Below are 22,802 nucleotides of genomic sequence, written 5' to 3'. Positions count from 1 at the left end.
AAAAAGAAAATAAGTGACCTTACAAATCCTCTGCATTTTGCACAAGGTAGGAGAAAGCAATGCCATACTTGTCAGTTTTTTTGTTTTTTTGTGTTTTTTTCAGATACAGGCCAGGACATGTTACAAATTACTGCGTTTTAGGGTTTTAGAGTTTTCTACAATCTGGCCCTCACAGACTTTCCAATTTTACTTCCCATTCACACACTAGCCAGGTGAGCTCTACGTGCTGCTGTATGTGAAACACCCTCCGGACCCCACACTACAACCCCCCCCCCCACACCCCCCCCCCCCCCACACACACACAGGTAACTCTCCAGCTGCGGTGCTTTTGGACCCTTTGCTCAAAATAAACATCTTGAAAAATCAGTGGGAACTCTACCTTTGAGCTGGTCTTCTAACGCTCTTTATTGAAAAGGGTTTTTTTAATGGTGAATTATTATTTACAAGCGTTTTACTTTCCCCACTCAACGATAAGCTTCTTGAGGTTAGAAAATAATGTCTAATTCATCTTTATGTACCTACAACAGGTAGCAGAACGTTATTGCTTATTTGTTAAATAAACAAGTGACCAAATGATGGACGAAGAAGGAGAAAAGGGACCTAATTCCCCAACAACACTAAGCTTGGTAAGAGAAGTCATATCCAAGGTGCAACTCCCAGCTCTGCTCACAGAAAACCACGCGCTCACATCCACCAACGAAACTGACAAGGACCTTCGGCACCCTTCTTAGCAACGAAGATTCTGAGACCAACGTTCTCTGTGTCCTGGTAAAAGCGGTCTATTTCTCACACTCATTTTCTTTTAAATTTTTTAATGCGCCAACCATCTTGAGGAACTCCTATGTCTTCACATGTGGGGATCTGGGGCGCCAGCCGGCCGGCCGCACTCACAGCAGTCTCGCGCACAAACAGAACATCCCCTGAGCTACGTGCTGTTCGTCATCCGACACCAGGCTGCGGAAGCCAAAATGCCCTCATCCTCATCAACAGGAAATCAGTGGGTTGGCCACATCAGAGGCGGCTCTGTAATTCCACCCCCTCGCCCCGTGCCCCTGGTGAAAAGCTGTGGAAGGGACACACGCAGTCCCAGGAGCAATTCCTTCCAAAGAGCAAATCTGCATCTAAGTGGCTTCTTGGAGCTTAAGGACCTACACTCCTCACATCAATTCAGAACGAGAGTGATTCAGCACCGGGTGGGGAATTAAAAAAAGAACCTCAGGCTGCAATTACCTTCATCATCAGCTAAGCACTGCTGGGCTGATGCTGTCTGAGTGGGAGCAGGAACCTAGGTCCCCTCTCTTCCGTCTCCTGTGAAAAGCACCCCAACCCTCAGGCACAGTGTTAATCACTGTTTACAGACGGAGACTACGTTAAAGCCACAACACGCTCCAAGTTCACAGAAAGACTTGGTTCAGAAACTCTAGGCCCAATAACACTCTCTCTAAAGGCTGCTGGAATGTCTCAAAAGATGGCATACCCTAGAAAAGGGATTTTCAATATAAACCGCAAAAACAGCACGAACAGGAATCCGGGATAATCAGGGGCTGGCACGCCCAAGCCCTTCCATGGCGGCCCTGCTGGCTCGAAACTACCACCAGCCTCTTCGGCGGATTCCAGCTACAACCTTAAGCTCTCTATGGTCGGTCTTTACAGATGAGATTTCCGCTCCAGTCAAATTCAGCCCATACACGCTTCCTCTCTTTCTGCTGTGGATAACTCAAACACAAAGACCGACCCTTAGAGGCAAGAATCAGATGGTCAATTCATGTCCAAGGAAACCAAGGAACCTCATATATCTGTTCTAGATGCGTTCCTGTCTGCTCCGCCCTTCACAGAGGATCACAGGACGGTCACGGGAAGCCGGGGACTGCGGGAAGTTCCTGGCTCCCCAGGGCACTCAATTTGCTGAACGGGCCAATGTCTCCTGAGGGCGGGCTGTGGCACAAATGAGACGAGCTCACAGGTCAGCCGGCTGCATTCTGAGCCACTGAGGACAGTGGTGGTGGTCTGGGGCATATAATCCCCCGCAAGAGAGTCACAGCTCGCAAACACCACAGCTACCACCTGCTGAGAACGTCGCAGGGATAATCTCATTTAACCCTCAAACCCTTGGCACACGAGGGTTCAAGAAAGGGTAGGTCCTACCTCTCAGGGTCAGACGCACCTCCTTTAGACTAATGCCTCCCCCCCCCTCCCCCGGCCACATGAGGGAGCCAGGTTGCACTACCCCAGACCTCCTGTAGGAGGCTCTCTGACAGCCGCTCCCAGGCATGCGCATTTTCCCGAGCTCAGCAGCAGAGTCTTCAGCGTCAGAAGTTTGAGAGCATTTCCCTAACCAGGCACATATCAATGAGTCTCAAATGCCAGTAGGATGCTTTTCTAGAAAAGCAAAGATGCTGGAGAGCAAGCTACAATCCTTGCCCAGGCTCCTCGGGACCTACTACCGTTGCCAGCACCTTTTTAATCAGATAGGTAAATAAGAAGGGGGTTTGTTTTTTTGGTTTCTTTGCTCTAACCGGATCAAGAGACTAAAGCTAACAAATATAAATTTCTGGATACCTGACCAAACACAAAAGTAGACCCAAAGCCCTAAACCCAACGTAGCTTGTTCCCAGGGCCTCGCACGCTTTAAGCACCGACATGGGATCAGTAAACCTTCATCACGGAGAGTCAAGACAGGCCCAAAACAACCCTGCAGCTTCTTCCTTTATCTTATATTCTTGTTTCTATTTAGAAAAACAAAACAAGACAAAACACAGGTGTTCCTTTCCAGAGAACCAGATGTTTATTAACAGAGGACTGACTTCTCTGGAAAACAAAATGAGAAAATCTTCCTTCTTTTCAAGCACTGGGCTGGGGCTGCCTCTGGTCATGCCGAGGGAACACGAAACTGAGGGGAAGGCAGACTCTGAGTGTAACTCAAAGTTGAGTGAAAAACTGCTCATCACTCATTTAAGTTCTTTCCTTTGCGTCACTTTTAACCTTCTTAGCAAGACAACAGGACTACCAGTTTCTGATTCATCGCCAAAGTAAAGCAAGATAATTTTTCATAAAACGATAAGCTGCACAGGAGAGGGAAGAGGAGAATCCCATTTTGGAATTGCTGACATGTAAGGAGCTGGGCCAGACACACACAGATGTGGACTCCCTCGGAGGGACCTATTTGGGTGAGGGGCGAAACCGTATCTTCCAGATGAGAAATTAAGGCTCAATGTCTTCATATTGGCTCCCCCAAAAGCAGAGTCCAAACCGAGGACATGGGTTTACAAGTTTATTTGGAAGGTGATCCCAAGAGGCCCAAGGGAGGGCACAGGGAAGATGAGACCAGAAGGGGAGAAAGCCCATAAAAGGTGTGAAAACGAGGCTGCTACACGCAGTGGGGCTCAATTTTACCAGGCCCCCCTGCTGAATCGTGGTATGCACCGCAGAACTGTCCCCGCAGTGGGTAAGGAAGCTCGGGGGTCCCCCACCGGCGCCCATGCTTCCCCGGCTGAGGGCTGCCCTGAGGTCGTACCCACGCAAGCGCAGCCAGGACTCGTCAGACTCAAAGGCGGGGGGCCTGTCACCCTGTCACTGTGCCACCTCACCTCTCCTTTCACCCACGCAGGCTCTCGAGCACAATCTCGATACTACGCACAAATGAGGAACTCACTCCTTTTATCTCCCAATTCCACCCCCTTATTTCCTTTTCCCCCAACCTTAAAAACAGACGTCCTTCTGAGATGTTCACTCATAGGCATTTTCTTCCTTCACAAGCTTCACTTCAAAAAGAAAACAAACAAATTCTGTATTTGCACAGTGTGTGGGGGAAGCCACCCGTCATGGCTGTGGTGTTTTCCACATAAACACGTTACTATGGAACAGTGAGGCAGACAGACAGCAGAAGAGCAGGCGGGGGGTGGCGGGGAGCTCCTGGGGAGAGTGATTCTGCCCCACCAGACGCGTGGCCTCGCCAGGAAACCAGGGAGGGGTCAACGGCTCTCTCCTGGCTGCAGCAGAGCTCCGTTGGGGGCAGGAGGACCACTGTGTAGGCACCTGCAGGACCACCAGCTAGAGAAGAGCACTGTCCGTCTACCCAGCTAAGCCATCTGTATACACAGACACCAGCAGGTCTTGGGTAAGTTATGAAGGTTTCGCCCATTAGAATGGCTCCCTAAGGTGAGTAATATAATGCCTATCTTCTTCTTTCAGAAGCCTGCTTTATTTTATCTATTTATTTGAGAGAGAGAGAGTATGGGAGAGAGAGAGAGCAAGCAAGTGAGCATGAGCAGGGGGGAGGACAGAGGGAGAGGGAGGAGCAGACTCCCTGCTGAGCAAGGAGCCCAATGCAGGACCCTGGGATCATGACCTGAGCCCAAGGCAGATGCTTAACCAACTGAGCCACCCAGGTGCCCCATATAATGGCTATCTGACCCAGGACCTCTTTGAATTGTTTCTGCCAAAGCAAACAAAAAGGGGTAAATACGCTTAGCTGACCCACTTGATCCCTACAATTAAAAAAAAAAAAAAAGAAAGAAAAGTAAACTTGCGACTTTTGCTGCTTTCTATAGAAATTCATTTCCGCAGTACCGAAAGTGTTATAGACTCTGCAGTCATTTCTTATTATGATAAAATACACAGAGATGTAACGGGCAATGAATGTATCCCTCAAGAATAATGAATCCAACAAATGGACACATGCATGTATTATGTGGAATGCACAGAGCCCAGGGTCATTGAGTGATGGCCCTAATATAACCAAGTAATTAATTAGTTCCATCATGAGTTTTGCTTTATGATATCCGCTTTTATATGCCAATAGTCAATTTAATGGCATTTTAAATTGGAGTGAAGCCCCAAGAGGAGAAAGCACTAGACACCTTATTGAATCACAAATCTTACATCTGATTTTTTAATTCCAAAAATGACCTAATAAACTTGCTTTATAATTAAATCTATCTGAACAACCCCTCTTTTTGTGTTTTTCATTCATTTCTAGTAATCATGCAGAGATTTCAATTGGAAATCCATTATCACTGCAATTAAGTATAAAAGCTCCTTTGGGTGGGGGCACCTAGGTGGCTCCGTCCATGGAGCACCCAGCTCTTGGTTTCAGCTCAGGTCATGATCTCAGGGTCCTGAGACTGAGCCCATCAGGCACTGCGCTCAGTGCAGAAGTCTGCTTGAGATTCTCTCTCCTCTCCCTCTGCCCCACCTCCTGCTCGCGCTCTATAAATCAATCAATCAATCTTTGTAAGCACGTAAAGACCCTATGCTCTGTCTCATGGGGAGGCTCGACCAGCTTCCTCCAGGAATATGGACGGAAGCTACAGGTTTTCAGGATCAGCAGGAGCCTCTGATTTACTTGCCAGCAACATATGAATTATGCGTGAATCAATAAACTCAGAAATCCAGACCTTCAGATTATTTCCTCACATGGAAATTTTACTTTTAGAAAAATAAGCTGGCATACAACTTTTCATTTTTAAGCCTTGGCAAAATTTTAAAATTTATGACCTACATGAAAAGTTTGCAGTTTATTGAGAAAGTAGTCACTTAACAAAAGAGGTAAAGAATTAAATTGTACCAACTCTTCTAAGAACCCAAAAGATTGCGGCAAAATGTTTTTTGCCTTAGATTCAACTGAACAGAAAATCAAACTTTGTCATTTATGTAGGCTTCCATCTACCTTCAATCACAAAGCAATTACAATACAAAATTATCCCGGGTGATTTTTTTTAAAGCTCCTGTAATTTTAAAGAATTTTCTTTTGTGCAGAAATTTATCTTCTATTTTCGTGACAGTGTTATAATTTCTACAGTGCATGAAATTTTGATTAAATCTACTTGGTTGGCATCTGTGTTCTTCTCCTAATAAATGAGAAAATATTCCTTGAACAGCCTAAAGAATCTAAGTTTGCAAGCAAAATTACAGCCTAAAAATATCTGTTGTTGATACCAGCAGTGAAGAAGGAAGAAAGAACAAAGCCTTACCATTGGTCGTATTCTTTTTAAAGTTATCCAGGAACTCCTCCAGAAGCTGGGACTGGTTCGGAGGGGGCAGCAGACTCTTCTGGTCCCTTGAGAACAGGTCACTGTCTGACCAGGAAGAGCACAAGGTGCCTTTTGTGTCTGGTGGCCGGGCAATCAGAGTGAGCCCAACGCTCTTCTCAGAAAACAAGGCCTCCATCTGCTTCAGGTCAAGATCAGACACAGCTTCCCCATTTAAGGTCATGATTTCATTGCCCTTTCTCAACCCTGAGAACAAGGAAGAGGAAACAAAGAAAGAGAGATTACTGAGAGAAGTATTTTAACATGAAGGTGAAGGACACCTACAAACTCTAACCATGCATTCTCAGCGACCGTCCTGCTGCTGTCTTCAAAGACAAGACCAAAACACACAGTATTCGGATGCCGCTGATAACACATTTCAGCTCTCTCAAGGCTGCGATTAAAAGGAGCAATTTGGGGGTTGTTTTTGTTTGTTTGTTTTTTTAAGTAAACTTTTTGTCCAACATGGGCTTAACCTCATGACCCGGAGATCAAGAGTCATGTGCTTAACGGACTGAGCCAGCCAGGTGCCCCTAGAAGGAACAGTTTGAAAAAGAAAACCAGGAGCACATGGGTGGCTCAGCTGGTTGAGTGTCCGACTCTTGATGTCAGCTCAGGTCATGATCTCAGGGTCGTGAGCCAGAGCCCCTCACCGTGGGCTCTGTGCTGGGCAAGGAGTCTGCTGGAGATTCTTCCCCTCTGCCCCTCCTCCTGATGGTGCACGCTCTCTCCAAAGTAAATAGATCTTAAAAAAAGGGGGGGGGGGACCATTTGACCATCATTCAAATTCGTTGTTCCTCTATTTACCTGATGTTAAATGCTGTGGGAAATAACATTTATCTGGGTCTGGCTGTTTCCTTTCTCCATCTGTCTGTACACATGCACTGTACCGTCTCTGTGTACTACACACTCTCCTTCAAAACACCCCCCACAACTACACTCCCCTTCTCTCTTTCTCTCTATATACACATATATACGTGTGTGTGCACGCGCACATATGCATTTTCAATTAAACTATTTTTTTTAATTCCAGGAGAAACCATTTTCTGACAACACTGTAACGAGAACATTCACTCGGCAGACTGCATTCCATAGTTCAGAATTAAGAGAGAACAGAGACACTCTGTGCCGCGCGGACCTTCTCCATATGCCAAGCCGTCAGGGAGAACGTCACTGATGAAGATGCGGCTGAGATGCTGCTGCTCGTCCACCTGGGCCGTCACCGCAAACCCTGCGAGTGGCAATAAAAGAAGAAAACAAGTCGAAGTTCAGCACACTCACGGATTTCTCCAGCTCAGCCAGCAGTATGCCCTTGAACATCTCTTCTCCTAAGCATGCTGTGTCAAGGAGTCAAGCTGCAGGTACTGAGAAAGCACAGCTCTCCGGCGGGGGCAGGGAGACAGGCACGTGCCGAGCTGAAGCTCCAAGCTGAGCGCACGACCTTATTCAAACGCAGACGCTACGCCCATGTTCAGAGCGGCGTTATGTACAACTGCCAAGAGGTGGAAGCAGCCTGACCCTCTTCTGACAGATGAGTGGGTAAACACGATGCAGTCCGTACAGACAACGGAATTACGTACGCCCTCATAAAAGGAAAGAGATCCCCGTACACGCGATCACACAGACAAGCCTTGAGGACGTTATGCTACGTGAAATAAGCCAGTCACGAAAGAACGAACACTGTATGATTCCACTTCTGTGAGATACGGAGAGCAGTCAAATTCAAAGACAGAAAGCAGAAGGGTGGTTCGCAAGGAATGGGAAGGAGGAACTGGGGGAAGACTGTGTAGAAGACAGAGTTCCAGTTTTGCAACAGGAAAACAGTTCCGAACGTATTTAATGTCACCGTCTGGGAATGTACTTAATGTCACTGGGCTGTCACTTTTAACCACTCTTCATGGTTACGATGGTAAACTTTGTTATGGGTGCTTCACCACCATTTACGGGTTTTTTTAGAAGCTGAAACCCAAAAATACTCTAGTGAAAGAAATTAAATTCAGTTCAATACAAAATAATTCATTAAGAAACAACTCCGTATGGGGTTAGGCATTTTAAGGCGGTGGAAAACCGCCCGGATGGATACCATACGTGCCCTAAATGCGACTGCACGCAAAATCCAGGTGAGACAGCCCTTCCTCCAAACGCATCTCCCTCACCTGGGTGCGTCCTTCTCTCTGATTCCACAGTTGGGAGCACTTGTTTCCAAGTCTTGGTTCCTTAATACTGGGAGTTCTTTGACAATAAGAATGATGTGCTCCCCCCATCCTTTTCCCCTGTGCCTCCGGCAGAGCCTAGCAGACTGTGATCACCACAGAGCATCTTTGCAAGTATCTTCATTCAGTCCTTCAGTCATTTAAATACAAAGAAGATGCGCAAACACCCACCAAGGAAAGCAGAGTGAAGGGCAATAGAATATAGACAAAATGCTAAGATGACTTCAGAGGGAAAACCAACATTACATTGGGTCAAAATAGACTATGTAAATTAAAAAACAAAGAACATGCCCATTGTATCAATTTAAAAAAAAGAACAAATCCCAAGAAAACTAACATATTCAATCACTGGAATTTGATCAGCTGGATTCATTTTAAGGAAAAAAATTATATCGATGTATTCAATAAGACAAGAAATAGTCTTTTATGGAGATATGTATTGATCATTATCTCATTACTGAGTTCCCAGGGTAAAAGACAGAACAACATATCGAAATGAACTTTAAGACATGAGCCCGGTCCATAAGGAGCTCAAAGCCAAGTTTAAAGAGAAACAAATGGAAATGCAAAAATCAAATATTACAAAGTGACTTGGATAATACTGACCCTTAATTTTTAAGCTGAAGGTAAAGCAATCAGATAAGCCTTCATTAAGAAAGTTAGACCTTTAGTTAGTTCCTGGAGGCCACAGCGGATATCCAGAGAGGAGGGAACGGGTGAGGGGACGCAGTGAAGGGCGCCACAGCCGGCTGGCCAGTAAAAGCTGAGAGCAAATAATGTAGTTTTGGAATATAGGTGAGGTTCAGTGGGGTGGAGTCTGGAGCCGACAACCAAGAAAGAATTCTTCAGACGTCTTTGGTACAAAATGGTAAAGCACAGGGACAGGACCCGTGGGCAGAAAGAGCTGCTGCCCCGGTTGTGAGGGGTGGCTGATTATATACTATGGGCTTGGGGAGGTAAGGAAAAAGGGAGGTTGAGAAAGGACTTTCATATGTCAAAGAAGGTTCACAGGAAAGCCCAGGCCTTGCCATTGTCAAGTTAAGGTTGTTTTTCCCTTCTAGCAAGGCATTAAGACAGTTGGGGGGATTCCTGGAAGAATGTCACATGTGTCCCACCCAGGAGTGGGGGGTGGAAGCAGGTTGCAGGGTATCAGCTTATGCTTTGTCTTCTGCCGGCCTTCTGCTCCCTCATCGCAAAGACACGGAGGAGAATCAGGAGTTACTCAGCTCAGAACAGCACCCAGCACACAGTAAATTCGTTCTGTGAGTCTTATTACCATCCTTTCAAACTCATCAATTTTTAGACTCATTTCTTTCAACTACTTTGGCATTTTCCCCTAATACTAGTATCTTTTGAGCCTAATATAAATAGATAGAAATGAAGGAAGAGAGAGGAAGTTCAGAAACTACTGTCATAGTTGACACCGAAATGTAAAGGTAAAGAAAAAAAAAATGAGGTCCGAAGATACTGGCGCAAACTAGACAGGGACGGACAACACAGCTCTGGGACCAGGCTCCTGTGCTTACCAAAGTCAGACACACCGCCAGTCTTCGTGAGCTGCACATCATAAACGCTTAGCGGAAAGATTTCTATTTCATCATAAACCTACAAAATGGAAAAACAACAAAATCAATAAATTTAATGTCATGATACCTTGGACATTTCTCTTAAAGATTTTATTTGAGAGAGAGAGAGAGAGAGAATGTGTGTGTGCATGCGTGTAGGAGTTGGGGGAGGAGCAGATGGAGAGGGAGAAGCAGACTCCCCACCGAGCGCTGAGCCAGACGCCCTGGGCTCCATCCCAGGACCCTGAGATCGGGACCTGAGCCGAAACCAAGAGTCAGATGCTCAACGGACTGACCCACCCTGGCGTCCCTTTGGAGATGTATTTTAATGACTGCCAAACTAGATGCCAAATTAAAACAGAATTTGCCCCTCCCCTACAAATTACATCCTTTTTTTTTAAGTAGGCTCTACACCCAGCGTGGAGCCCAACACAGGCTTGAACTCACCATCCTGAGATCAAGACCCAAGCCAAGATCAAGAGTCGGACACTTAACCGACAGAGACACCCAGGCGCCCCCACAAATTACAGACTTTTAAAATCAAGAGGCCGTGGCTGTGGTTCAGATTTCCCTCTCTAAAGCTCAAGTACACGTGCCTGTTCTTGCATGAATTCGCATGGTGCAGGGACACAGTACTCGATGTTTTCATCTACAAGTTTTCGGAGTTGTAGGCCGTAGTGGCTGGGCTCCAGCTGCCTCATCTGTAAAGAAAAAAGACAGCTATTCAGATTTTAAATGTTCTTTCTAAATTCATCATTGTTCATTAAAAATCAAAGTGGAAATTTCTAAAGGAAATACTGTATATAATGTGTGGAGTTTAAACCCATATATGTAAGAGCTGAAATTTAAATGTGCAAAAAAAGATTGACAGGACAAATAATTATTTTTAAGTTGGCTTTTTCCTAAATGACACCGCTTATGACTAAAAGTGAGAGATGTATTTTTAAGAACTTATGGTAGTATATTAGCTGATAGAATAAATCTTATCATCTCAGCAAATACTATCATCTTATACGCTGGTTTTGCCTAAGTTGTTTCTCATTACTGAAGTAGAGAAATTGGATGAAATGTGAAAAATCTCATTCTACAGACTTCAAAATTAGGAATTTCCTACTCCAAAAATGTTTCAAAAGAAAAATGTAGATACACGTACTCATTCACTCATTCAGAAATTATCTCAGGCCTATGCTCTAACTGGGTCTGAATGACCCACTCCGACCTCTGGCATCCTCTGTCACAAGTCTTATGAATGTCATAACTCATGTTGTTGACCGAAAACAGTATTGTCGGTTGTCTGAATAAAAACCTTACATAAAGGAGTAAAAGAACATTAGATCCATAAGAACGTAAGCTACATCCATAAATGTCTGGTGTCCTAATGCTTAAGTCAAAGTGAGAATATTAAAAGATAAAACTAAAGATTATTCACAACTATTAAGTGTACACGGTAAAGAGTTACCAAAGTCCACACGCCTCTTCTGACTATTCCAGGTATTTGATGGCATTTTCTCTGAAAACTTTAGCGTTCAGCTCTACTGCGCCACCTGGTGGATTAAAAACCTCCGCTCTGATGAGAGCCTCAGCTGGCTCTCTTTAAGACTTGCCGTAAACATTCTTTTCAGAAACAAAACCCAGTTAGAATAATGAGTAAAACACCATCTCGTAACAATCTCCATGAAGCAACTGTGAACAGGATCAAGTTACTCGTTTAATCTGGAGAAACTAGATAAAACTGCTTAGGAGTAAACCAAACTATTTCAAAGTTTACGGCACTTTCTTACAGGGCACTGTCTCCAAGGAACTTAAATACCAACAGTCTTTATAATTTTTCCAGCCGTAAAGGTGCATAAAGAATTTCAGTAAAAGAGCTCAAGTTCTTCATGAAGGCAAGGGGCCATAACCCAATCACTCACTTTTCTAAAAGATGGAGGAGGAGAATGCTAATTAAACTAATAAGTATGTCCATGAATATGCATGATGATCAATAGATGGTAATCTCTTCCCTAGTATAGAAAGTGAGGTCTTAAATACCACAGAGATTTAGAAGGCACAGGGATGCAACATTAATGCTCTTTCTACCGAGATGTATTTCCACAGCAAAATCCATTACCTTGCACGCCAGGGTCAAAATATCTTCTACTCTATGCTCTGGCTTGATCATTACAGTAACTCCTTGATTATCCTGAAAATGAACGTAGGTCTGGACTTCCCACGTGTTGTCCCGGGGAACACCATCGCCCGTTGAACTGTATATATGCAGCAGTTCATCCACCTGTTTTCAGATACCACAAGAAAATACAGATTTGATACACAAGCACGGATACCACTAAAAAAAAAAATGTCCCCTTGACTCGTGGCATAGTTTATAGTAAGCCCTTCCACATTCCTTGTGCCTGGCTTCTTACAACCCTCTGGGGCAGACAAGTGCAGTGTCTCCTCATTCATTTACCCCACAGGAAACTGAAGCCCAGAAAGCCTGACCAGAAGAGTATGGACTCCTCATCCAGTGTTCTAGCCACGTTCCATTCGCCACTTAGCCCAAGTCTGAACACAACCCAGTGGACGCAAGGGTGCTGGGTATCCACTCTCACTGCTCTAGAACTGCTGCGTGACAGGTGCCCCGTGACATCTGCATTCCTGATCCCCGTGAATTTTAATAGGGTCTTGTTTATGGCCACTCCTGCCTGCCCGCATCCTAACCCGAACTGCACTTAATCTGAGGTTTCTCTTCTTATTTCTACTCGCTTTTTAAAATCAGTACCTAATCCTGGGAACATTTTTTTTTTCTTTCTGTCAGCTATTTCACATCTAGACACTCTTAGAAATCATTCCCAAACATACCACCTTTAAAAGGAAGTTTTTCCCAAAGCTGTTTAACTCCCTGGACCCCATTATCATGGTAATTCAATGATCTCATGCTAACATGAAACCTCCATGATTTATAAACTAAAATAGTTCACATGTATTAAGCCACTCAGAAATGTTGTCCTCTGGTTAGATTCTTGCATTGGTCTAGTGGCAAAGAAAAGACCTGGGGATTTGAAATCAAAAAACCTGATGTTCAAGTTATACACTCTACCATGTAATCAGCAGGACAGACATTCACCTTGCTGAGCCTTGTCTCCTATTCTGTAAAAGGGGATATTAGTGTAGTTAATACAGATTTTGCAAGCAAAAATATATAGACGTGAAAATACCTTAAACACTAGAAAATCTTACTTTCAATACTATCACATTATATCCTACTTTTCATAAAGTTATCATCAATGTATTTTACTTTGAATTTCATGCACTAAAAAAACCCTCCTAAAAAGCAAAAAATCCTCCCACACTGAATTTAAAAACTAGAATAGAGGGGCACCTGGGTGGCTCAGTCAGTTGAGCGTCTGCCTTGGGCTCAAGTCATGATCCCGGCGTCCTGGGATCAAGACCCAGGTTGTGCTCCCTGCTCCGCGGGAAGCCAGTTTCTCCCTCTGCCCCCCACTCATGCTCTCACTGTCTCTCTCAAATAAATAAATAAAATCTTTAAAAAAAACTAGAACAGATATACTGAAGATTTCAGAAGAACAGGCTCAGGAAAAGCAAGAGAAGAATCAGTTTTTCTGTGTTGTCTTTTTAAAAATGTGGTATTTGTCTTTAAAGGAACGTTTCTGGATCTGTCATGGATCTGTCACTTTTTGTATATTTTCCTGGAAGATGATCATAGCCCAGAACGAATACTAACCTCATGTGCCAAACCAAAAGAAAAAAAGAGAGGAAGAGATGCCTGGAGCCAAGGAGCAGGGAGCCAGTGTGCACCGACTTTCTCCTGAAGGGTCCTATCTCATACAGATCGCTCTTCCTTCTCCGATTCAACCTCCAGGTACTTTTCCTCCGGGGAGTGAGTTCAACCAGGTGCATGAGCAACAAGCAAGTACTGTCTTGAAGGTACAGACCCCAGCTCTCAAACCAGGCTCGCTCCGAATCAAACTAATACCCCAGCAGAGGTCACTGTGGAGTAAGAAACCACACAGGAAGCCCCGTCAAGAAGTCAAACAGTGGATACTCCTGCAAAGCAACTTCATCTTGGCACTTTCAGAGCAGAAGAGGAAAAATGTGACTGAAGAGAGATAGGTGGGAGAGGGATGAGAGAAGTCCAAGCTCACAAGTATCCTTCGCTTTCCTCCTGTTCCCATCCTTTACTCTCCATCAGAGAGGCGGTCTTACATGGGGCCAGATGGATTTTTTTTTTTTTTAAGTAGGCTCCACACTCAACCTGGGGCTCGAACTCACCACCCTGAGATGAAGACCCGCATGCTCTACTGACTAAGCCAGCCAGGCAGTCAGGAGCCACTGGATGGAATAAGCTTTCGCAGGCTGTCAGTTCACTATCTAACAACCCTTCATGCATTGGCCTGACCCTCTAGGTAACAAGTGAGAAATGAGGCTCAGAAAATTCTAGAAACTTGCCCAAGTACACACAGTGAGCTGTGACGGTGGTACCATGGGGATTTGAACCCTAAACACCTGGCTTCAGCCTCACCACTGCACTATAGAAATATCAACCTGCCAGTTACCTCCCCACAAAATGGATACAACCGAACTTTCTTGAATCTTTCCTATTATTCTACAGCACACACCAAGTTCTAGTGGAACAAAACGGCTCCCCTGACATTCCCCACAAAGCAGCAGCATGCTCCTCTCATGTCAAGTTCCCCTGCCTGCTTCACCTTCCTCACAGCTCCAGTGAGGAAACCACACACATCCTTCAACCTTACTTCCAAGCTACCCGCTCCCTCTCTAATGAAGTCTCTCCTGCTCCCTTCCCTCTTACCCCAATTCCACTGAGTTAAAGGAGGCTACTGTCCTCTATCCCCGATGTAGCACTTAGTGAAGCCCAGCTCACTGGACAGTCATTTTTAGGTGCTCTCACACACCCCCACGCCCCTGGTGCTGAGACAAATGACAGCAGAGGCTCCGTCTTTCGTGGCTCTAAGTCTTCTCGGACCTTCACCCAGCAAATTCTGCACCCAGAACGTATCCGCACAGGGGCGTTGAACTGGATGCAACCAAAAATTTAGTCATACATTGGCCTGAAAAATAAAAGTTGCGTAAAATTCTTAATCTTCCCTAAGTTTTAAGAAGAGAAATTAATAGATTATTGAAGGGGAAGAAGTTCTAGACAAGAGAAAAGAATGCAGATAAATGCCACTGGACAGAATACCCATATTCTACTCAATTAAACAAGGCTTTGTGCCTACAGCTGCTCTGTGGAATCATTTCCTGAGTCTACGCTGTCGAGCTAAGATTGAGTAAGCGTGAGATGCCTATCAAAGCCAAGGTTGTGGAAGACTCAGAGCCTCCCGAGAGATCCTGCAATGAAAATGTACACGTAAGTTCTTCCTGTGCATAACACACAATCTCAAACATACACAGCTCAAAAAAGGGAAAATCTGGTTATGCCAAGGAAACACCAGGAATACGGAGTTGACTAATCAGAACAAGAAAAAGAAAAGGCTATATGTTTACAGATGTCCTGGGTGGTTGTAAGCTTTGCCCACTTGGAACGAAAACTAGACAGATTCCCTCAAGGGTCAATGCTGTCCACACCCGAGAATACACATGCGTGGATTTATTCTCAATAAACCAGACAACAGCCATTCTTTTTCATTAGAGGAAAAGAGAATCTTGAAAATAAGCAAACAAACTAAGCCATCTGGAAAGCTCTTTTCCCAGCCTACCCTTTTCTGACATGGGTCCCTCATCTTTTTACCACTCACCCAGAAACCAGCAGCTTGTTACTCTGCCAAGGCTGTGCAAACCCACCCGCCTTCCACTCCACCTCTCCCCAAACCCCCCGCCCCCTCCCACAAAAAACTGTTTCTGGGGGCACCCCAGGTGGCTCAGTTGGCTAAGCGTCGGCCTTCGGCTCAGGTCATGATCCCAGGGTCCTGGAATCGATCCCCACATCGGGCTCCCTGCTCAGTGAGGAGCCTGCTTCTCCCTCTCCCTCTGCCCCCCTCCCCCTGCTTAAGAGCTCTCCTGCAGGTGCGTGCTCTCTCTCTCCATCAAATAAATAAATAAAATCTTTTTAAAAATTAAAAAAAAAAATAGTTTCCAATTAGCCTGCTCAAGATTCCCAGTTCCTGGAGAAAACGCAGATAATAGACAGCAAAAATAGAACAGACCATCTGGTTAAATCCCAGCCTTGCCAGGGCTGGTTATCTAATGTCTCTGGGCTACAGTTTCCTCACCTTTAAAGGGGGCTAACCCCCTACCCCCAGCTTCATGGGGTCAGGAGACCGGTGTGAGGAAGGCCATCTGAAGGCATTATCCCGTAAAGGTCCATAACAATGTAAAAGAACTTTTTTGAGGTTCAGTCTGGATGGCAGAATCCTACCATAGCTGCCTTAACCTCCCAAATTCAACAGTGGCCACCATGAAGAACTGCAGGAGAACCATCCTTTGTCGCAAAACCCTGAGGAGCTAAGGGTGCTGGGTCACCGCGTGGTCGGCCCCATGGCCCGGCTAAGGCACGCCCTCCTCGCGGGCGACTTCGGCAGAAACCTTCATGATTACTATTCCATTAATGGTCGTGAAAGCACATGTCAAATCACTCATGCTCAGTGTGCCTCAAGGAGAGAAAATGGAAACTCCGCATGTTCTCACAGCAGATGCTTCGGGATCAAATGGCTTGTAATTACTACTTGGATCACTGAAAGGAAGGGAGCAGCAAAATCGCAATCTGGCTGTCACAAATGGGCCCTCTACCACAGTTGCTGATAAAAGGAAAGTCTATTAGCAAGTGAGATGAGGAGAAAACACAAAAGGAGTTACAGGCTCCGGGTTTTCTTAATAACAGCAACATGTCATGGAGAAGAAAGTGTGCATCTCCTTCTTGGGCTGATGCCCACACGTCAGTTGATACCAGGGAAAACAAAGACCTATCTATGTACGTATCCATCTGTATGTGTGTGTATGTCACGCAGGGTCCCACACTGCGGCTTCTATTTAAACAGATTACTACGGGATGGTCAACAGTTTAAGTGGTTTCATGCCTATTTTCCATTTAAAAAAACAACATTAGCATTTTTCCCCCAGTTTGGAACGAATGATTCATGTGACAATACTTCATTCACTCGCAGCCACAGAAAGTCGGGACACCCCAAGCCAATTTTCCAGGAGAAGGAGCCAAGGCCCAGGGGCCCCACAATTTCTGCAATGGAGCTGCTGGGGTAGCGGCCTCCCAGCGCCTCAGCGGGAGATTTGTTGTCACAATCTCCATAACAAATACCTCCCTTCAAACGCTGCTTGAGACTCATTATTACTCATCAAGAAGCATGCCCTGGAAAGCTTTCATTTGGGGCTCGCCAAAACGTCCTTTCAAAAATGCTCAAAGAAGACTGGCTTTACTCCAATCTTAACAGATTTTGGATTCGGATGACTCACTGTTGGGACTGTTACAGGATGCACCAATTAGAGTGGAATAGTTAAAAACGCCTGTGACCCCTCCCTCCCGATGCTCAGGAACGGCTGCTTTTCTGTATCGCGAATGGACATCACACGCTGGCTATACACGGGAAGACGGTCTGTCCTAATTATCAATACTCTCCAAGAAGGATTAGCAGCAGAAAACCAGCGAGATATGGTTCAACCAGCTATGGGCAGAATTTTAAGTCCCAGAGATACAATACACAAATACCCTTCATTCCACCTGCAACTCCACTGAAACCTAGTTACTGGAGTTCTGCAGTCCAGAAATGATAAATACACAATTAAAGGAGCCCTATATGTCAAAAGAATTTATTCAGTGTCCCTACCCCGGAGGCAATTCTTAGTTAAAATAGGAATAAATGTTTAAGGGCATATGCTTTAAAAAAAAAAAAAACAAGACGCAATATTTTCCTCTCACTGATTATAGTGTCAATGGGACTTGTCAATTAAATCACAGGAAGATCATTTGGTAATTAGAGCACAATTTAAGCACTAAGCTTAATGCTGACCATCCATAGCTTTTTTAGCAAAATTTATTTTCAAAGACTGACATAACTTCAGTTAATAAAAAATGCTTCCATGATAGAACCTAACTTTCAAAGTAAGAATTCCAAATTATTATTTAGCAAGATACAACCTTCAAATTATGTTTCAATTGCAACATTTCTTCTCAAGTACTATTAAAGGACTACACCTAATATAGACAATAGGCAGATTTATTAAGCGATACTATATCCTTAGCAGTGTGCTATGGACTGAGAATATATTCATCATCATAAAATAGAAACTACACAGACCAAGGGTCCCCTGCCTGGGAGACACAACGTGGCCGCATCACTGAGGGTAAGAGGTAGCAAACCAAAAAAATAGAGGTGTCCCCCACTTTTCTATAGTTCACACTGTGCCACTTCGCTTTCACGAAAGATCTACGTTTGTACCCATTACAGCTAACTGCAAGAAATCCATAGAAGATTTTCACTTTGATGGAATCAGGTGAAAAGCAAAAACGCATTCAGCGTCCGTTTTGTAGCAGCAAGCCCTTCTAGAGACAGCAGGCACACCCCAGCAGCAAGAGGGGTGCGGTCAAGGTCCGTCCCTGGGAGCTACACTTGGCCTCTGAGCATCAAGCCACCAGAGCTTTGAATTGTGTCTGTGAGCACCTGAGCTTCACCTCGATTTATTTTGTGAGTCCTTTAGCAAGATGTGCCCTAAGGTATCAGAAAAGCCTAAGAGGTTATTTTTTGGCTCTGGGAATGCTCAAAATTTTTCCATATAAATTAATAGTGTTTGTTTCTTCACCCTATGCTATTTTGGCTTATGAAAGGTTTCAAAGAAATGCTCTACTTCTGATTAGTGGGGAAACCTAGAACAGTGATATAATTTTTTTAATCAAATAGGAAAAAAGATCATAATTTGATCTGGATTTTGAAACAGGCTCTGCAGTGCATAGAAATAAACGGGCAGGGAACTAACATTATTATATTCATTTATAGAAGTCTGACATTTTGATGGCATGATTTATAAAAAGGAACATTTGAGAGGCCTCTGGGTGGCTCAGTTGGTTAAGCAACTGACTCTTGATTTCAGCTCAGGTCATGATCTCAGGGTTGTGAGATCGAGCCCCACATGGGGCCCTGGGGGGGGGGCGGTCCTACTTGAGATCCTCTCTCTCCCTCTGCCTTCCCCTGCCCCTGCTCACACTCTAAATAAAATCTTAAAAAAAAAAAAAAAGGAAGGTTTGGATTTGGCTTCCTTGTGGCCCCATGGTTGGTCAGATCTAACAAAAGGAGAGCACCAAGTACAGAGAGAAGCAACGTAGCAACATGGCCCCCGGCACAAGCCATTCCATCTCATACCCACGCTCTTGTAGCCCCTGACCTCTGAGAATGGGAGGTGAAGAGGAATGGGGTTTTGCGAGCAGATTTTCTACCCCATCTCAGGATACCGTAGGCAGAGCAGTGTCAACAATAACACAGCATACTGAACAGCTCTGGGGCCCACAGTCCGGGCCAAACTCACAGGAAGGCAGAATAGGTAGCTGTCTGTGTTGTATTATTTTAGGATCCCCAGAAAGTACCTCCCTTACCTCCCCTCAGGACCCATCAACAGTGTAATACTCAACCATTCCTCAGTTTCTTCCAACTAAATTGTCAACTAGTCAAATTATCCCAATTACTTCATTAAATCATACTGCCTACCTCTGCGAAAGCATATTAAATTTGTCCAAGGCTAATAAAATCAGGTTTCAACCTCTACAAACAGTTCAGAGGTTTATTGGACGTAAAACCCAAGAGAGAAAACGATTTGGTGACGAAGACAGAGAAATCGTTCAGTAACATGAAACACGGCTTTAAGGAGAAGGTGTGGATTTGAAAAAAACCCAAAGGAAAAGTGTAAGTTCATCCAGACAATCTTTGCCCTACTCTATAATTCCATTCAGAAATGGTTCTGAGTTGTTTGGTCAGAATTTCTTTCGGAGTCTAGACGAGACCCTGTGCTCAACTCCACTGAGGGCGCTCGGTGATCCAAAAGCTGCTGATTCACAGCATGGATGTACTGTCTGTGCGACCGTCTCTCACCCTGAGAGGAAAATGCGATTCTGGATTCACCAAACTCTCGAACGAGGGTAAGTATTGCTCAGGAAAGTATAAATGAAAGTTGCTATTCTGATCTTCGTCCAGCCATGCCACTTTTAAGACAGGGTTACCATGAATTTAGATACCTTCAAAATTACTTGGTATTCTGAGAATCTCTCTTATCTACCCACTAGGGACCATATGAATTCTAAATTTATTTTCAACAGATTCCTGTAAAGACTGTGAACTAGCCCTGCCCGCTGAACTCCGCATTTGCGTCATCGACATAAAGCAAGATGGCGGTCACCTACAGCAACGTTTCCCTCACTGGAGCTGTGGGGAGTTCCGGGACTGCTGAGTTCTAGGAAACGCCTAACTGCCACTTGAATCAAATACCTGATGGACAGGAGTGGGGAGAAAGGCTAATGAAATGGCTCTGCAATGTTCACTTGGCAGCTACCCTTTCTCAGTATTTAAAATTTTATGTTCCATAACATTTTATAGGATCTTCATATCACAATTTATACTAACGACTATTCCACTACATTTAAAGTTTTAAGTTTAAAGGAAAAGTTGCTTTTTTTACTTCCCATACAGTTACAATTTTTTTTTTAAGACTTTTTTATTTATTTGACAGAGAGAGAGACAGCCAGTGAGAGAGGGAACACAGCGGGGGAAGTGGGAGAGGAAGAAGCAGGCTCCCAGCGGAGGAGGGAGCCCGATGCGGGGCTTGATCCCAGGACCCTGGGATCACACCCTGGACCAAAAGCAGATGCTTAATGACTGAGCCACCCAGGTGCCCCAAATTTTACTTTTCTATAATGCCATATATTATTCCAGTAATCCTGGACCTTCTTGATGTTGTTTTTAACAAAGAAGTACACATTTCTGAACATGTGAAACAGACCTAAAGTTGGGTTCACAAAACCACTAAAATCAAGCTTGTAACTCTTTTCTGAATGTGCAAAGAACAAAAATTGGGAAGAAATATAGCTAAATATTAACAGTGCTTGTGTTTGGGTAGACGGATGAGGATGATTTCCTTTTTCTAATTTTTATCTTCTAGATTTTATAGTGAAATAGTAAACATTAAAGAATCGGCCATTTAGACATTTATGGGTACCTACCACATCTACTTCATTAGGTTACATAAATACAAACACTGTAATTAGTTTCCTACCTTTTTAAAACAAAAATGTTCAACCAAATGCTTTTGCTTCTCAAGAAATCTTACATTAAGAGCATTTACCACATCGGATGGGCTAGCGACCATATTAGGCTCAGATATAGTTAGCTAAATGTCAACATTTAAGAAAAAGAAGTTATCAAGGTATCTATCATTATGACTTAATTATATAGAATTCACTGTCTTGATTAAAACCAAAATTTGCCTCAAATACATTCACAGAAGTTCAATTAAAAAATATAAGCCTAGCATTAGCCAATGGCATATAGGAGACTACCCTCTATAATGAAGAAATATTTTCCCACTTACAACCAACACATGATTACTTTACAATTAAAGTACAAGTAGAACCACAACTTTTAAATGTGATATTCTTTTCCATTGAATAGGAGTACATAAAATATGTACAGGAATATACAAAACAGAGGCCATGGAAAAGAGGGGTTTTTTGCCCACCACCTCCACCTTTATGGTTCCAGGGCTATAAACAGGTCAAAGGAGTGGCTTCTATCTGTGATTCACGTAATTCACAGAACTAGGCTACACAATCAAATAAATATCCACACAAAATCAGAAGATCAAGTTCCACGAGATGTGACCCTCTCTTCCAGATGACAGTGGAAGCCTATTCAGAATAACAACATGTTAGAAGTACAACCAAGAATTTCTTCAGACTTCATCACATTTTCCTTCCCATTTCAAGGATCAGATTAACACATGAAGAATTCATCTTTTCAAAAAAAAATAATAATCCTGCAACATCCTGCAACAATCCTAAAAAATCCTGCAACATAAAATTCATTATCTTATACTATTAATACCCTATTGTCATTAGGAAATGCTTCAGATAGGAGTATTCAAAATGTTCTGAAGACAATTCACTATGCGTGAGCCCCACTTCAGCGATGATTGCTCAGATTATTTTTAAAACATTAAAACAGGGGCGCCTGGGTGGCTCAGTCAGTTAAGCGTCTACCTTCGGCTCAGGTCATGATCCCGGGGTCCTGGGATTGAGCCCCGCATCAGGCTCCCTGCTCAGCGGGGATCCTGCTTCTCCCTCTCCCTGGGCCCCTCCTCCTGCTTGTGCCCAAGTGCGTGCTCTCTGTCTCTCAAATAAATAAATCTTTTTAAAATAAAATCTTCTTAAAATCTTTTCAAAATAAAATAAAATAAAACAAATAAAAGTAAAATAAAATACTAAAACAGGTGCCCTTCCACTAGGACAATCAGCAGCTGCAACAGCCCGGGGCTGCAGAGCCCTGGATCAGGGAGATCAAGGCTAGCCTTGCCCCGAGGGCTTGGTGTGAACAAGGGTGAGGAAGGGACTTGACGTCTCCATGTCTCAGGCTTCCCTTCTCTAAAATGTGATGACAAGATGCCTACTTCGTGTCACAAAGATTGAGACATGCATCTAGCACTATCAATAGAATTTGGTTGCCATTACTCTATTATTAGTTTTACATGTTTATTTTAATATCAAATCGAAGGGGAAAAATATTCTAAAGGCAATGAAAAGTGTGGATTCTCTTCTGACTATGGTGTGCACCTGGAGCTGCAGCGGTGAGCCCGGTGTGAATACCTTTCCGGAAGTGCCAAAAGGAGGCTGGGCGACTTGTGTGTTTCCATTTGGAAAAAGCCCATGCCGAGACTGCATTCCTCTGAATCAACTTTTATCTCATTCTTAAGGGATGATGAACATTTATGACCTGCTGACTACCAAGGATTTCCCACTAAGTCTGCTGTCCCTCCTGTCCTGAGGA

General features: G+C 44.1%; 1 protein-coding gene and 1 long non-coding RNA gene across 2 annotated transcripts in view; one reads left to right on the top strand and one right to left on the bottom strand.

The window, feature by feature from the left end:
• TIAM2 (TIAM Rac1 associated GEF 2) overlaps positions 1–22,802 on the bottom strand; it is a 107,386-nt gene that overhangs the window by 57,505 nt on the left and 27,079 nt on the right. The window contains exons 8-12 of the mRNA XM_040627995.1: positions 11,918–12,079; positions 10,404–10,508; positions 9,769–9,847; positions 7,168–7,260; positions 5,973–6,236 (exon numbers count right to left, since the gene is read on the bottom strand). Of these exons, the coding sequence (XP_040483929.1) occupies positions 5,973–6,236; positions 7,168–7,260; positions 9,769–9,847; positions 10,404–10,508; positions 11,918–12,079 (703 nt within the window). The remainder of the gene's footprint in view (positions 1–5,972; positions 6,237–7,167; positions 7,261–9,768; positions 9,848–10,403; positions 10,509–11,917; positions 12,080–22,802) is intronic.
• LOC121102293 lies at positions 2,674–8,547 on the top strand. Its single transcript, XR_005834418.1, has 2 exons — positions 2,674–4,117; positions 7,063–8,547. It is a non-coding gene; the product is annotated as an uncharacterized LOC121102293 (long non-coding RNA).

The sequence above is a fragment of the Ursus maritimus genome, unplaced genomic scaffold (genome assembly GCF_017311325.1).
Source record: "Ursus maritimus isolate PB19 unplaced genomic scaffold, ASM1731132v1 scaffold_13, whole genome shotgun sequence".
NCBI classification, from domain to species: domain Eukaryota; kingdom Metazoa; phylum Chordata; class Mammalia; order Carnivora; family Ursidae; genus Ursus; species Ursus maritimus.
Note: the sequence above shows the minus strand (reverse complement) of the source record. Positions and strands in the feature narration are given on the sequence as shown.